The sequence below is a fragment of the Lepisma saccharinum genome, chromosome 28 (genome assembly GCF_977018435.1).
Source record: "Lepisma saccharinum chromosome 28, izLepSacc3.1, whole genome shotgun sequence".
Taxonomy (NCBI): Eukaryota; Metazoa; Arthropoda; class Insecta; order Zygentoma; family Lepismatidae; genus Lepisma; species Lepisma saccharinum.
Window position 1 is genome coordinate 32,584,208 of NC_139256.1, and position 15,348 is coordinate 32,599,555.

The 15,348-nt window shown below is 38.2% G+C and overlaps 1 protein-coding gene across 3 annotated transcripts in view; it reads left to right on the forward strand.

Moving 5' to 3' along the window:
* The first annotated feature begins 382 nt into the window (after window positions 1-382).
* The window catches only part of LOC145980620 (dnaJ-like protein 60), a 38,725-nt gene continuing 23,759 nt past the window's right edge, over window positions 383-15,348 (forward strand). The window contains exons 1-3 of one of the 3 annotated variants that reach the window (XM_083113656.1): window positions 383-819; window positions 5,253-5,346; window positions 10,988-11,181. In XM_083113656.1, the coding sequence (XP_082969782.1) occupies window positions 725-819; window positions 5,253-5,346; window positions 10,988-11,181 (383 nt within the window). In that variant the 5' untranslated portion in view covers window positions 383-724. The remainder of the gene's footprint in view (window positions 820-5,252; window positions 5,347-10,987; window positions 11,182-15,348) is intronic. The other 2 variants (XM_083113657.1, XM_083113658.1) reach the window with 2 other exon arrangements.

A 15,348-nucleotide genomic window follows, 5' to 3' on the forward strand; every position in this document is an offset into this window, starting at 1 on the left:
TTTTTTTTTATTCTTTTTTTTACTAACTGAAATTTCTGCTCTTATATATAATTTCAGGAGCACATTGCGGGGCCTCTATACCCAGGGCATTAAGGGGGGACGGCGGCAGCTACGCCACTGTTGGTAGTTCATAAACTATAATATTTTAGATGTCTGTATTTCTTATATAATCAAAAGTAAAGTACCATTATTTTACATCTCTCAAGAAATTCCCATGACATAGGGGTTGTTACGAACCCTATTTCAGGAATGATGAGAAAAATTAGGGTGATTTCGTGCATAAACTGCTGAACACAGCTCTGCCCTTCGACTTGTGACGGCAGAACACGGGAGGGAGCGATATCCCCGACCAACTGGCAACTACGCATAAACAGCTGAGATTGTGATGCTCGCTTGTTTTACCTTTTCGAAAAAGGCACAGAACAGCAGGACAGTGTTCTTTTGTCTTTATTTTGAGGTTATTACAAGGACATGTGAACAAATAGTTTTAAACTAATTCGTGGACCTTGTCCACTACAAGTAAATCTACAAGTACATTGTGGTCCGTGCAATTGCACCCCTTACAGTCGTGATGAACGGTTGGATGCAAATTATTTATTTTAGTTTCGTGTAAATACCATTATTTGTTGTTTTTGAAGTACTTGAGAATGACAGCCGAAGCCACAACTTGCGGATAATTCAGACCAATGGCAAACGAGCTGTAATTTGTTGCTCGAAAGAAATCATGTTATCAATTTCTTACCAACTACGTAATAGATGCTTAATACTACACCGATTGGAAACTCGGAGTAGAGTCTTGTTACATGATTTTGGTTCAAGGTAAGACGGATGTAACAGTATTATTTTTGTCACACTAATAAATTGTAATTACCTGTTTGCTACTCTACCAATGTTGTTTAACTCTCTGCAGATTAATATTGTGCGAAATTGAAATTACCTTAACTTTCTATGCCTGAAAGTTGTGTTCGACCTGCACACAATTTGTCAGCCACTTGAAGTGCACACCCTTCCAGAGTTTTATTAGGGTATTATCCATTCTGACATTCTGCCTGTCACACTTTGTTGTACAAAGAAGAGTTATCATATCATTTTCAGAAGTATTTTTTTCTATACTGAATTTTATACCTAGTATCACAATGTTTGACGCATTTAACCCGTAACCGGTGACGTGGAGTCTGGGAGACTCCTCAAGAAGAAATCGTTTCAATAATAATTAAACGGTTTCACTGGCGGCAACACGTGACCTAGTACCTTCCTAGGAGTGGGGAGAGTCGGTCTACATGTTATTAGCTCCAGTCTTCGTTCAGCCGTTTTTGACGAAAACAGCACTTCGGAGTCTGTAAGACTCCACGTCACCGTTAACGTAGTGTTTTGCGAATCTGTTGCATTTGCTTTTGGTTAATTTAGAATGACTTCTAGAGCAAGTACGTCACGTAGCATTCGTGTAACGTATCCTGGGTTCGAGGAAGTAGTTCTCGCTTGGTATAACAGCCTAGAATCTGAAGACAGTGATGCAGGTGGTGATTCCGACTGTGAAATAGAAAGTTTTTGTCATGCTTGACATTATAGTTTTTTACTTTATAAAAATTAGTTGTTCTTTGATTAGTCTATTAGGATCTGAATGTTTACTTGGTACCAGTTTCATAGATCACAGACACATTAAAATCTGATATTTTGTGTTTCGCTTGGTTTGTACTTACCAATTGTGTATTGTGGAACATAGTTCAAGGTGCCATTATGTTTTTTTTAAATGCAGGGAAACAATTTTTCACGTAGAGAGTAATTTCTTTTACTTCTTTTTTCGCTTCCATAACACAGAATATGGCGGGCAAATCTTAACTACCATAGTGGGCATGCAGTGTTTCTAACATCCTTCACCGAAACATACCTACTATCTTGTTCGTCACTCGTGCAAATTGTACATTGTGCACAAGTAGCTGAAGGATAGCCCAGGGTGGCTGACGGATAGCCCCACGAACCATTATGCATGGTAGCTGACCGATAGCTCCACGAACCATTTCCGATAAGATTAGGTTAGGTTTGGTTACGTTAGGCAAGCATAGTAAAAAAAAAAGTGGTTTGAAACACTGACTGGGGCTTAAGTCATCAAACGTAAGCAGTATCCGGTTGTCGTAAGGCAAGCAAATGAAAGCAATGGCAATTGTGCGTCAGTGAGATATTTCTCTTGAAAAATACATGATTTCCCGGTCAAATATATTCCACAATGAAAGAAAATACCTCGACGAACGTTCTAAATCTTGGAGAAACTCATTTCCGTAAGTAGTTTCTTGTGTAAAATTGAAGAAATGTGTCTCCGATGTATGAAACTGTTACTGTTTACTTTTCTTATCCTTCTTAATTGTGAGACTCCACGTGACTGTCTACGACACACAAAATGGGTCGTAACCGGTTAAGGGTTAAGGCAGACTGTAAAATATGAGTTAAATTTTATTTCGAAGAAAATGCCAGAGTTCATTCTTTCCATACAGTTGATGGTCCAAGTTCTGCTTGTTTAATTCCAAACTAATGATTGTACACATGCATGTTTAAAATGATTCTATTTCTATTCATGCCTACACATACACACACACACTTAATTGTCATAGTGATTATTTATTGTGGATTTGTGGAGAATGATTTATCTCATCCATATGCTGTAGAAACTTCTTTGGGATAAGCCATTCGTTGAATGCCATTTTTGATACTGACTGCTGCTGTCACCTGCATGGGATTTGAAGTGGTTTTCTGCTTCAGACTTGTCAACGTGTGATGTTTTCATTATTATGTCAAGATGCTTGCAGATTTCGGATTTCTAAATCCTTTTGTTAATAGGTTAGGTGGATCAAGTTTAGGGTTCTTAGTAGGGATGTGACGAAGCTGAAAATTTACCGATGCCGATGTACTCACCGATAATTTTTGGAACCGATACCGATGCTGATATTTAACAGATTCCGATACATAAGATTATTAAACAGAAATGGGATGTTATTTTCAGCATGACAAAAATAAATTTCCTATGTACATTTGTATTGCATATCATATGTATATGCATATATATTCTCAAGAGATGTGAATGTGCATTTGCATCTACAAAATGTTATGTGAACCTTTAAGTAGAACATGGATTCTCAAGAGATTAAATATTAGTACACAAGCAGTTCTTTGAAATGCAAAATGAATTCCTGTTCTGCCAGATTCAACTTCAGAAAGGACGAGATTTGGAATCACTTCAGGAAGTAACCTACTTCTTCTCTTATCTCAAATATGTTCAGCAACACTGAACACTCAATCACTGAATACTGATGCAGCAGGTATGCCCAAGTATTTTCTCAGGACTTGCTTCAGGTTTGAATAACCATTTGTGAATTTCCAATACAACAGCAGATCCTGGTTCAGCAATATACCATTTTATTTCCGATTTTTAGTTAGGTTGATCCTCTGAATGAGAGGTTGCAATAATTTTATTACAAAAACTCTACAATAATGACGAATCATAACCAAATTTTCAATAAATCTTATAAAACTAAAATATAAAACTTATTAGAAGGTAAAAACTCTAGTATAATCTGTACCGGTTTAAAAATCGGATTTTTGTCGATGCCGATGTGTCAATTTTGGCCGATTTTCATACATCTGTAATCGGCTTCGGCACATCCCTAGTTCTTAGCCTTAAAGATGTCCCTTTCTGTAAGATTAGGCAGGCCAATTGGACTCTTAAGCATTGAAATAACATCCCCAAATGCTTTAAGGGCTGTTAATCTACTGTACCCCCTTGAAAATTATGTTGAATTTTTTTTTCAGACATATTATGATGTCTTACGCAATGTAAAATTGGTACCAGCACGTGGAAAACACAAATAACAGAGATATTTGATCCCAAAGCAAGGCCTCCATATGTAAAAACCTGCCAGTACTTTTGCAACTTTTTATTTATAAAAACTGTTTGTATGCACAACAAAATAGCAAAAGAACATGTTGGAAATTGCTATCAACTTCAAATCTAACACTCCTAACCTAACAACATAAAATTATAGTTGCTGTTGTGGAATTCATTTCTGCAAAGCCTTCGGGCTGTTTTGCTTCATGGTAAGGTAACATGCTTAGATAAGGAATGAAAGTCACGGACCCTTCTGGGTTGTAATGATTCCATTGAAAGTCAGTGAATGGCTTTGTTACAACCCAGAAGCATGGACGTCGGCAAAATTGTTTCCAAGGAGGGGAAAGCAAGGTATTTTTTCCAAGGGGGGTGGAAAAGGCTTATTTCCCCCTGTAGTAGTGTTGCCCCCTCAAAAACCACTCCTTCTGATTGAAGTTATCATGTTTCTGCAACACCATAAATTACTGTGACTGAAAAAAAAATATGTGTGTAATATGTAAGTTTATGGTTACATCAATCTTCCAAAAAGGGGGGGGGGGAGCTTGCCCCTCACTTCCAGACATCCATGCCCAGAAGTGTCCACAAATGTATTTTATTTCAGAATAATGCATCTCTGCAAGTCAAAAACAATGGAAAACATTCATAAACGACACAATCTTATTAAACTATGCAAAATATTTCAGTTTCTCGAGGGAGTACAAAGGGTCGAGGGTTTCCATGCTTTCAACAGCTGATCATGTGGTATCTTCTCTTCAAGCCTCACATGAAACTCTGACAGTAGTCAGTAGGAGTGTGCAGGATCCCGAAAAGTTGGGACCGGGATTGGGAAAAAAAAATCCTGTCCCGATCCCGACTTCGGGGAACTGACTTCCCGAGCAGTCGGGAAGTACTGAATGGTCATTTTCTGCATTCCAAGTGTCTGGAACCTATCTGAAATTATTTGTTTTTATTCCAGAAATGCAAAAACTATCGCTTAAGTTGAAAATGACGTGTAGAATTCGAGATTTTCAGAGCTTCGAGAAATTACAAATTTATCCCGACCAAAAAAATTCTGTCCCGCACACCCCTACTAGTGAGTGACAGTAAAGGACTGATGGCTGGGAAGCGTGGATTCTTCTTTTTATATCATATTTTCTCCGATAACTAGTACTTTGTGACTAAACTGCACTAATTACTTTCTCACACCTTCCAACACCTCATATTGAAATCGTAAACATGACATTTGAATTAAGTGGTGTGAGGATGGATTTTACTCTTGTAACCATAAAACCCTCACCTGTAATTATTATTTTTATTGGTGTATCATTTTTGTGTTTAGTGTTTTTGAAACTTCTATTAAATTTTGATCGTACTCAAAGCTCAATACTTTTTTCAGGTCTAAACGAAGAACACACTATGAGGTCTTAGGCTTAGAAAAAGATTGTTCAAAACAAGAGATTCGAGATGCCTTTATCAAGTTATCAAAAGAGGTACGTCTTAAATTAGAAAGTCATGTTCCGTGGTTCAATTCCTATGAATTGAGAGGTTTAGGAGGCATAGAGCTATTGCAAACGTAAGTATGTAACTACAAATAATATGTTTTTGCTTAACAATAGAATCTCGGTTTGGCCAACTCTCATGGTGGAGTCCTCGGTGTAGCATGCTGCGAAACCGATGAGCAAAACTATTTTATATGTACAAGGTTGGACTACGGGAAATGGTGCAAGAGGAAATGCCGATAATTCAAAATGAATATAGGTACACAAAATGTACTGATGGACACATCAAACATTACGTCTATACTTTGAAGACAACAGGCCAATGACCGCCATTGGTGTAACCTTATCTCTCCTTGACTTTAGCTGCTGCAAAGTTGTATGGCTGGAACTGTAAATCACATTTTGGAGGCTGTTTACCCCCTTGAGAACTATATTGATTTTTTTTAAATCCACAGATAGCAATGTTTTACATAATATAAAATTGGTTCAAGCACCCGGAAAACACAAATAACAGAGATATTTGATCACAAGGTATGGCTCGCATAAGTAAATACGTGCCATCTCGGAGTACTTTCACCACTTTTTATTAGTGAAAACATTAAAATAGCGAAAGAACATGTCGGCAATTACTGTCAGCTCCTAACACTACTAACCTAATGACATGAAATCATAGCTGCTGTTGTGGAATGTTGTGTTGGGTGCTATATTCACTTGTGTGAAGCCTTCGCGCTATTCTGCTTCACAGTAAGCTAACATGCGAACATAACAGACATACTTTACTTCACAATAACACATTTCCATGAGCAAAAAACAACTGAAAATGTTCATGTAATCTTTGCAAAATATTTCACTTTCTTGAGGGCGTCAAGGGTACCACATTTTGCAGTATGATGCAGTGAACCGCTACTAATGTGCATTGTAAAGGGTGGTCCATAAAGAAAGCTGGATTTGATGTTGCTATAAATGAAATTTATTTTTGAAAAAAACCCAACACAAAACACATACCATTCTCTTCAGGAGATATTAAGGTTTAAACACGAAAACAATATTGGGCATATGACCCCCTCCCCCCTACTAGCCCTACATGCCATCACTTGGTCCATGAAATTCACCATGACCCGATCACACATTTCCCCATCAAGTGTGTTGAGGACACGTCGAATTTCTTGCTTAAGTTCCAACAAATTTCGGGGTTTGTTCTGGTAAACTTGTGACTTGGTGTACCCCCACAAGAAAAAGTCGCATGGTGTCAAGTCACAAGATCGAGGTGGGAAGGTTTGGTCTCCTCACAGCGAGATTATTCTGTCCGGGAACTTCTCACGCAGCAGATTGATTGTTTCTCCTGAAGTGTGGCAAGTTGCGCTGTGCCGTCTTGTTGGAACAATACATTTTCGATGTTCATTTGATCCAAACGAGTCCAAAGAAAATCAGTTAGCATTGCACGGTAATGGATTCCATTCACTGTCCTAGCATTTCCTTCTTTGTCTTCAAAAAAGTAAGGACCGATCAAACCCCCACTCCAAATCCCACATCAAACCGTAACTCTATGAGGATGCATTTCCTTTTCCTGAATCACTCTTGGGTTCTCAGATACCCATATTCGGCAATTCTGCTTGTTTACGAACCCGTTTAAATGAAAATGAGCTTCATCGCTGGAAATGATGCACTTTGCGAAACCCTCGTTCTCTCGTTCCCTTTCAGGGATCCAGTCAACAAATTGCCGTCGTTTTCCATGATCCGCTGGTTTCAGTTCCTGCATTAACTGCACTTTGTATTCTTTGTACGTGTGCAAGTGCAGATCTTTCGTCAAGATTCTTTGCATTGTTGTTGGCGCCATATGCAGTTCTTGAGCACGATGGCGATACAATTTTGCAGAACTCACAGCAACAGAATCACGCACAACAGCAACGTTTGCTTCACTCCGGCGACTTCGAGGGCATCCAGGGCTTTTGATGTCTTGTGTTGATCCAGTTTCTTCAAATTTCTTGATCAACCTACGAACAGTTGATTCGTTCGGTGCATGAAGATGACCAAGTATCGTACGGAGTTTCCAAACAGTCACTGCAAAACTTTCACCATTCTTGTAGTGCGTTTTGACAATCAAAGCTCGCTGTTCCTTACTGTACCTTTCCATGGCGTTAACAACACACACAAAGAGTAGAACAACTGAAATGCTTCTCAACACAAAACCTCAATGATAACTGATAAGAACAATCGCACAAACAATGCTGCCAACCAAACAAAAAAAAAATATGGCATCCTTTTCAAATCCGGCGTTCTTTATGGATCACCCTTTATTTGTGCAATGGAGCAAACATTGTGGGCTTTGCTGCAGAACAGCATGTTTTCAGGCATACAAACAGTCATCTGAGCTTCATGCTTCCTGTTGGTGACAGGACCTCTTTGTCATCACTGTTTCACGCACCTGAATATTGTTCTTCTATCTGGGATTGGACAATGGTAAACCTTTCCACAGTGTTGTAGGTTTTAATCATTTAGTACATTTTTCAGCTAATGATTGTGTATATTCATAATAATTAACAGACTTATATATTCAATCGAAAAACAAGGTTACAAGCAACAATCATGATGATATTAAACATGTCTGGAAAAATTTAATTTTTGGACTGGAAAATTTGGAAATGTTAGGGAATTTCATAATCAAAAAAATGTATCAACCCTGTAAATGGCAGACCCTTGTGTTTCTCGTGGGCACAGTGGTTTCACCACCACATCACACTTTTCCTTTCTGAAAGGCTACCACTTGTTATACTATTTTTTCATTGCCCACCCAGTATTAAAGCATTTCAAAGGTAGAGGGTTTGGTTTGTGTGGTGGCGTTAATTTTTGGCTATTGTTTCTCATTCTACAGCAGGGTTGTAAGGGGTGACCTTCCACGTAGTACACCCAATTGTCAACCTTACAGCGCATTCGGTTTAGCCTGAGCTCTGGCATGCGCAAAGTGGGAAATGTTTGTCCTCTGCAGAAGACGTCACGTGACTCAAAGGAGCAGTGTTGCAATTCGGGCAAGTTACAATTCCACTAGACATGAAACTGGCAAAGGCTGTATGCTATACTGTGTGCTGAGTGCCTCTTTACAGCCTAAGCTTTTAACCGAAGTCAGAATATTTTAATATTTTAGTTACTACAGGATGTTACAGTTATGTTATTTTAGTTCTGGTAAGGGGCTGGACCCTGTATAAAGTGACTGTTCGGACTGACTGACGCACCCAAAATTTTAAATTAAAATTCATGCTACAGCCTTGCTGGACCTTCCCCATGGCATATTGGTAACGTCACCTTATAATCAATGGGTCCTAGGTTTGATTCCTGATGGAGTAGGGTGACCATACGTCCCATTTTGACCAGGATAAGCCCGTTTCAGAGGCGTGTCCCGGTCATCCTGTTGATATTATTAAAAAAAACAATACTTGTCCCATTTTATAACAGTCTAGGAGTTAGCTTTAGAAACAAGTCTAAATTTGTAGAAAATTAAAACTAGGAATTTGAAACTAGTGTCATAGCAACACTACTGTGGCCAAACAGCCCTGTTATTTAGCTTCATTTTTTAAAATGCATTTTTAACATAGAATTGGATTTTATGGGCCTTAGGCATCAGGAGGGACCTGTCATCTCTGGCCCCCTGAAAAATGGCATCCTTCATTTCAAGTTACAAATAAGCAGAAAACTTGTTATTTTTTATTGCTAATAACAGAAATGGAATTCATTAGTTAGTATCCAAGCAGAATAACCAAAGGAAAAACTGTAATAGATCGTAAAAATTGAATGAGAAATACAGTAACCAGGTGGTATGTCCATTTTCTATCATTTAATAAAAAAAATGGATGGTTCCAGAGTTTCCAAAATTCGAAAAATTATAGTTTTAGGAAAGAAGTCATAGAACTAAACCTTATGAGTAAAATTTCCCCCTAACTTTTACAGGATTTCTTTCAATAAAGTATGTGAAAGTTAATAACAAAATACAATTATGGTGAATTTCAGAACACTCACTACCTGTATGAACTGTAAAAAGAAATATGAAATATTAGTTGTGTCAGATATTCACTTGTCGACTGGATCGAATAGTAAATATAAACACAGTCAAAAAAGTTTTACATCACCCGAGAAATGATGAAAATAGCGTCCACAACATGCCGAAGCAGACAAGAAACGATGAAGCAGAGCTCATTGTGTGAAGTAACGTGGTCGACGTGCAATACCGATCACCACAGACGATTACCGGAGTCGGCAAGCGCATGCGTGTGTTCGAGCGTAGCACCATGGTAGTCGCGAAGGTTAGTTAGGTGTTCCTTGTGTCCAGTTAGCGAAGGCGAGCGAGTGCAGCTATGTTCAAGGCATGCCTAGGCATACGATAGTGCTGTTTGATCGGGCCAGGATCATCACGCTACTGCAGACTGGCATGTCACAATGGGCTGTAGCTAGGGCTGTTGGGCGTTATGTCAGAGACATTCTCTAGACGACTGTGGAACCATTTCATCAGGAAATTGGTGATGAATTTGTCTTGGTGGATGACAATGCCCATCCACACCGCGCACAGATGGAGCACGATTATCTGCAGACAGTGAATATCCGTCGCATGCTCTGGCCAGCGCAGTCCCGACCTGAATTGCATCGAACATGCATGGTCAATGCTAAAAAATGCCATTGCAAACCGTCCTGTGGCTCCCACCAATCTCCCACCAATCTTCGTGAAGTCCTTCTTGGGGCACAGGATGAATGGGATTGTTTACCGCAAGATCACCTTGATCGTCTCATCCTCAGTATGCCACAGCGTGTTCAAGACCTTCTTGCAGCCAGGGGAGGACACACCAGATGGTAGACAATGTTTCTGGTGGATCCGCTATGACGAACGGTCTTCTTGTGACAGTTCTTTGTTTTTTCGCCTCCCATCATGAATTGTGCAATTTTCATTTTAAACACATTTCTGAGAAAATTGTACGTTTTTTGTTCCCTTTTCATTGAACATGTCTAGTTCTTCATCTTTTCTTTTGTATTCCCACTGTCACTGGCAATAAACCTTGTGCTTCATATATGTTTTGTCGTTTTCCGTTCTGATGCAAAATTTTTTTACTGTGTTTATATTATATAATAGTAATAATAATTTGGAAAAAAAATTGTTTCTTTTTATTAGTTTATAATATTTATTATTGTATAATAACAATTATATGTATTTTAAATTTTTTATATATTTTTATTGTCGTACGTATTTCTATTTTTCAAATTTTAACATTGGCCTGACCTCCGCCCCTGCAAAAACATCTGTCGACACTCATCGTCTTAGGGAGATTCCACACCAAATGGACAAGCGATACAGGTCCCTTTAGTCTAAAGCAAAATATTGGCTGTGCATGCGCAAACAGACTGAGGTGATCCATGCAGCTTGTCGTGTTGCTTCATTTGGGAAGATTGTGTTTATTTCTGATGATCAATTTCCAAGCAACATGTGTCACGTGTTGCTTCAGTCTGAAACCTCCATAAGATTATCCACCCTGATTAGTTTGATAAAAAGTTTTTCTTGACATCAAAATATAGGAAGAAATATCAGTAAGTTTGTGTCGTCAGTGGCAATAAACTTTCCTTATCACATTTTAAATTCCATATTATTTTCTAGATTCATCCAGATGTTAATGACAGCAAGGTGAAGAATCATAAAGAATTTGTCAAGATCAATGAGGCATACAGTAATCTTATCCGGCCAGAGAAGAGGAGGGTTTATGATGAAAAACTCAATGCATTTAAACAACGGAGGTATGCAACTTACCAAGAGGAAACTTGGGATGGTAGAGAATCATTCTACAGACCCAGGTATACAATTTTTTCTAATTTATTTACATTTTTCTTGTTATTTTAGTTGCTGTTTATTATTCTATAGCAGTGCCCTCATGGGGTGGTTGGAATTAATTTATTACTTTTTAGACAGAAAGTAATGAAATGAATAGTTACTTTTCTGCACGTTTCACCAATAATGAACAAAATTATGGTTTGATAAAAAAGATGAAAGTAACATTTTAATCTTTATGCATTCTCTTGTTACAGGCAAATATTCTGCGTAGTGTAACTGTGTTGTGATACATAGTTGCGACTAAATCGTCAGATGCACCAGTAGAGCAAAGAATTTAAGAAATTTAATGGCGAAATTTTTTTGTCTAAGATCAGAAGGGAATATAATTTCACTCATCTACCTCACTACGTCATCGATTAATGCACACAAGCTCTGTCTTTGAAGAGGATGCATTGTAAAGAAACGCTTCCACTTTATGCAGATTGTATACACTGGTTCAGCAGTTAATCTTACTTACATAACCTATAACTGTTGTTTCTGGTACGAACACTGTACACATGTACATGAGTAAAACGGCCAATGCTTTCCTGCACTTTTCCCCCGTGCCCCACTTATTGTGTGCTTTTTCGTTTTGCATGCCACAATGAACTCAATCACTCTGCTGGTCAGTCCTGTGCACACCATCCACGTATGTCTGCTTCCGGTGTCTCTGGCACTTAGAGGGGAGACAGGTGTAATTAGGGGCTGAGTGATCGAGTCTGCTAGAGCAGTCATTCTTTGCTGTTGCAGCTCTCCCCCTCCCCCCTTCCCAAAAGAAAGAAAATTTTGGCATGTTGGATTAATGCAAGTTCAGCTTACTTACAGAACCTTCAACTACTGTTTCTGGTATGAACACTGTACACATGTGTATTTCTCATTGACTGGAATGGAATACTCACCCACTAATACAAGAAATATTTTTTAAGTAAGGTCCGTTTTACCAATAATAACTGCATTGGTAGTGAACATTTATTTCTATCAGATTACACATGCCTTGATCTATTTTTCCACATAGTTTCCGTGGTTTTTAAAACATTTGTCATATGATACGATGAGTTTTTGTAGCCCTTCCTCACAAAAGTCAAGGCAAGCCATTCCGCAACTCCCGTTTTCACTTCTTCATTGCTGCTGAAATGTTTCCCGCTGAGGAACTTCTTTAAATGCCGGAATAGGTGATAGCCACTGTGAATCAATCGTCTGTATTCATGAATTTTGGTGTCTACCGCATGCACCAAATTGTCGCTGATTAAAGATGGCCGACCTGAGCGTGGCTCATCATGCACATTTCTTGAACGTTCTCACCCATTTCCACACTTTGCTATCACTCATTGCATTGAGGCCGTACGCTTCACAAATCTGGTGAAGAAATGTGCTGCTGCCAAGAACCAGATCATTGAATGTATCTCAGTCGGCAGACCACTCGATCATCTTAAACATTGCAATTGCACTGTACAAAGCACACACATGGACAAAATGCCTCCAAATGGTGTCTGCTTCTATGCAAGAGATGCTGGGAGTCCGTGCGCAATAAGTAATGGCAAACAGGCCTTGCTTAACCCTTAACCAAGTGCACCTCTTTCACCACCTTAAGTAGGCACGTTGGGATAAATTTGACCCCCAAATATAAAATATTATTTGTAAGTCAGATACATATGCACCAAAAACCAAAAAATACTTTTATACGATTAAATTGACTATTTTCAAGAATTTAAAGTAGTTTTTGAATATAGAAAAGAGGTGCAATTAATTTTCAAAAACAATATGGACAAACATTGCATTTTCAACATTTCAAAACCCTTTCTTGCCATAGTTAAATCAAATGATGATAATGAGGAAAGTGTGGAATAAGCAATACAAAAATTACTTTTTTTTTTGTAGGGTATGCACTTAAAATATTTGCGTAAATTTAGCAATATCCATTTTTTTAAAAAATGCAAATATATATTTTTAGTAAGTTTTTCCATGAAAAACATTGAAGTTCCAATACATATCAATTTTCAAAATCTCAACTGTTTTTCACATCTAACTAAACGGGACCATTGTTATATCTTTTTTTAATCATATATCATGTCAAGCAAACTTGTCTTGTTTTTAAAACTTCATCTTCATCGGCCAATTTGGCATTTCTTTCGCTTGCAGAATATATCCGTATAATTTCTACGTACGTATTGGTATTTTCCACAATGATTGTCACATCTATGAAAAGTGAAAATCTTCGATAGCAGATTTGACATTTTTTGCAGTTGCAAGTGATCCAGGAAGACGTAAAATAATGTTTATACTTATTTTGTGAACATTTGAAACATGAGCAGGGATCTTCATTCTATCGAGTTATTTTGTCTTTTCCCAGGAAATAAGTTTCATCCGGGATATCATTCTCATCATCATGATTTCTCTTAGAATTAGTATAATGTTCTCACTCAGTAACATGATCTGATTTGGAGTCAATTAATCATCTTGAAGCACTTCAGAGCTTTTGAACGATTTCTTAGAAAAATTAAACACTCACTTTAAAACACTGTCACACAACACAAATCAAGTAAAAACTGTTAAAATATTTCACTCACGAAGCACAGTAAGCGAAAGTTCTAAAAAAATGAACAACAAAAATCACATATGTAACTAGGTGCGCAGGGGTAAATTTGACCCCCATTAACTTTCGAACAGCTTCACCTTGCTACAATTACTCTCAATGAAGGAAATGACATCAATAGTTGAATCAGACTGTTAGGTAGGCACGAAGGTACTAGATAAGCTAGCACCGGGGGCAACCAACAAGTGTCTGGGTGTTAAGAAATACCTACCTGGGGGTTAAATTTACCCCCAGTGCCTAGTTAAGGGTTAAAAATATGCCTTGTCCTAATCAATATTTTGAAAAACTTTTGTTACTATAATTTGCCAGCATCGGTATTGGTGGTAATCTGTAGGAGTATATGAGTAAGCCAGTCGTGTTTGTGGAAGCACTAAATATTTCTAGCGCGAGCAATCAGTGAAATGTTTGCTACTTTATATCAAATTGTTGCAGTGGCATAAATACACGGTCTATTTAATTTGTGTACATGACAGATTATCTCCTTTAAAAGGAAACATCATACTCAAATATTATACGCAAATAAGTTCACGAATTTTGCTTTTAAGCAACAAGGTGGCATTTGTAAATATATCAGATTAGTAACTGTCTACAATTTTACTGATGTGTTGATATGGTGTTACGGAGTTTGAGTTTTTGTTTCAAGTCCATTTTGAGCACATATAGGTTAATCGGGACTGGACCTACAGTCTAAATTGGGATCTGAACCACTATGGGCCTCCACTGTGTATTGAAACCATGACCCCTCGATTACAAGGTGTCGACATTATCACTACACCACCCGAGAGGCCCATGGTGCAGTTGGCTAGTAAGACCACTACTGCTAAATCGTCTTTAATCGTCTGTGTCAGGGGCGCCGACATGTCAAAATTATTGGGGGGCTCTGATCACTGAAATAAATTAATGAATGACTCACTCCCTCCCTTTAAGTTTGGCCCCGGTGTTCGGAATCTCGTAAAAACCCACGAATTCCTCAAAAATATTAAAATTTTCATTTACAGTTCGAATCAGAATGTCAGTTGTTCACGGATGGATATGTCACAAATTTTGTCAACCATAATAGCAAAATATTCCCGACTTTTAATATCTGCTACCACGGAGCGCAAAACAGATCTCCCTTATATATCGTGTACCCCGAACGTTCCATCCACTCTCCTAGTTCATGCACATCTTCTTTTGAAACTCTTTTTAGTAAAAATGTTAATACTTAGTATATAGTAATAAGTGATGTGTTTTGCTGTATCTGGTCATAGCCCCCCCCCTAAAGTTGATGGTCTAGAACATTTCAAATGTGTTTTTAAAGTTAAGTTCATGTGGCACAATTCAGAGTAAACTTTACAAGAGAAGCAAGAAGCAAGATTACATTAGATTCTCTTAAGTAAAATTATTTTGGGGCTCCGCTCCCACATCGTTAACATTGGGGGGGGGGGGGGGGCTCGAGCCCCCTCAAGCCCCATGGAGTCGGTGCCTATGGTCTGTGTTAATGTGAATCTTTCAACTATATATTTCTAGTGTACTATCTCTGTAAGGTTCCACTATAACTTATTGGAAAGTTGTGTGA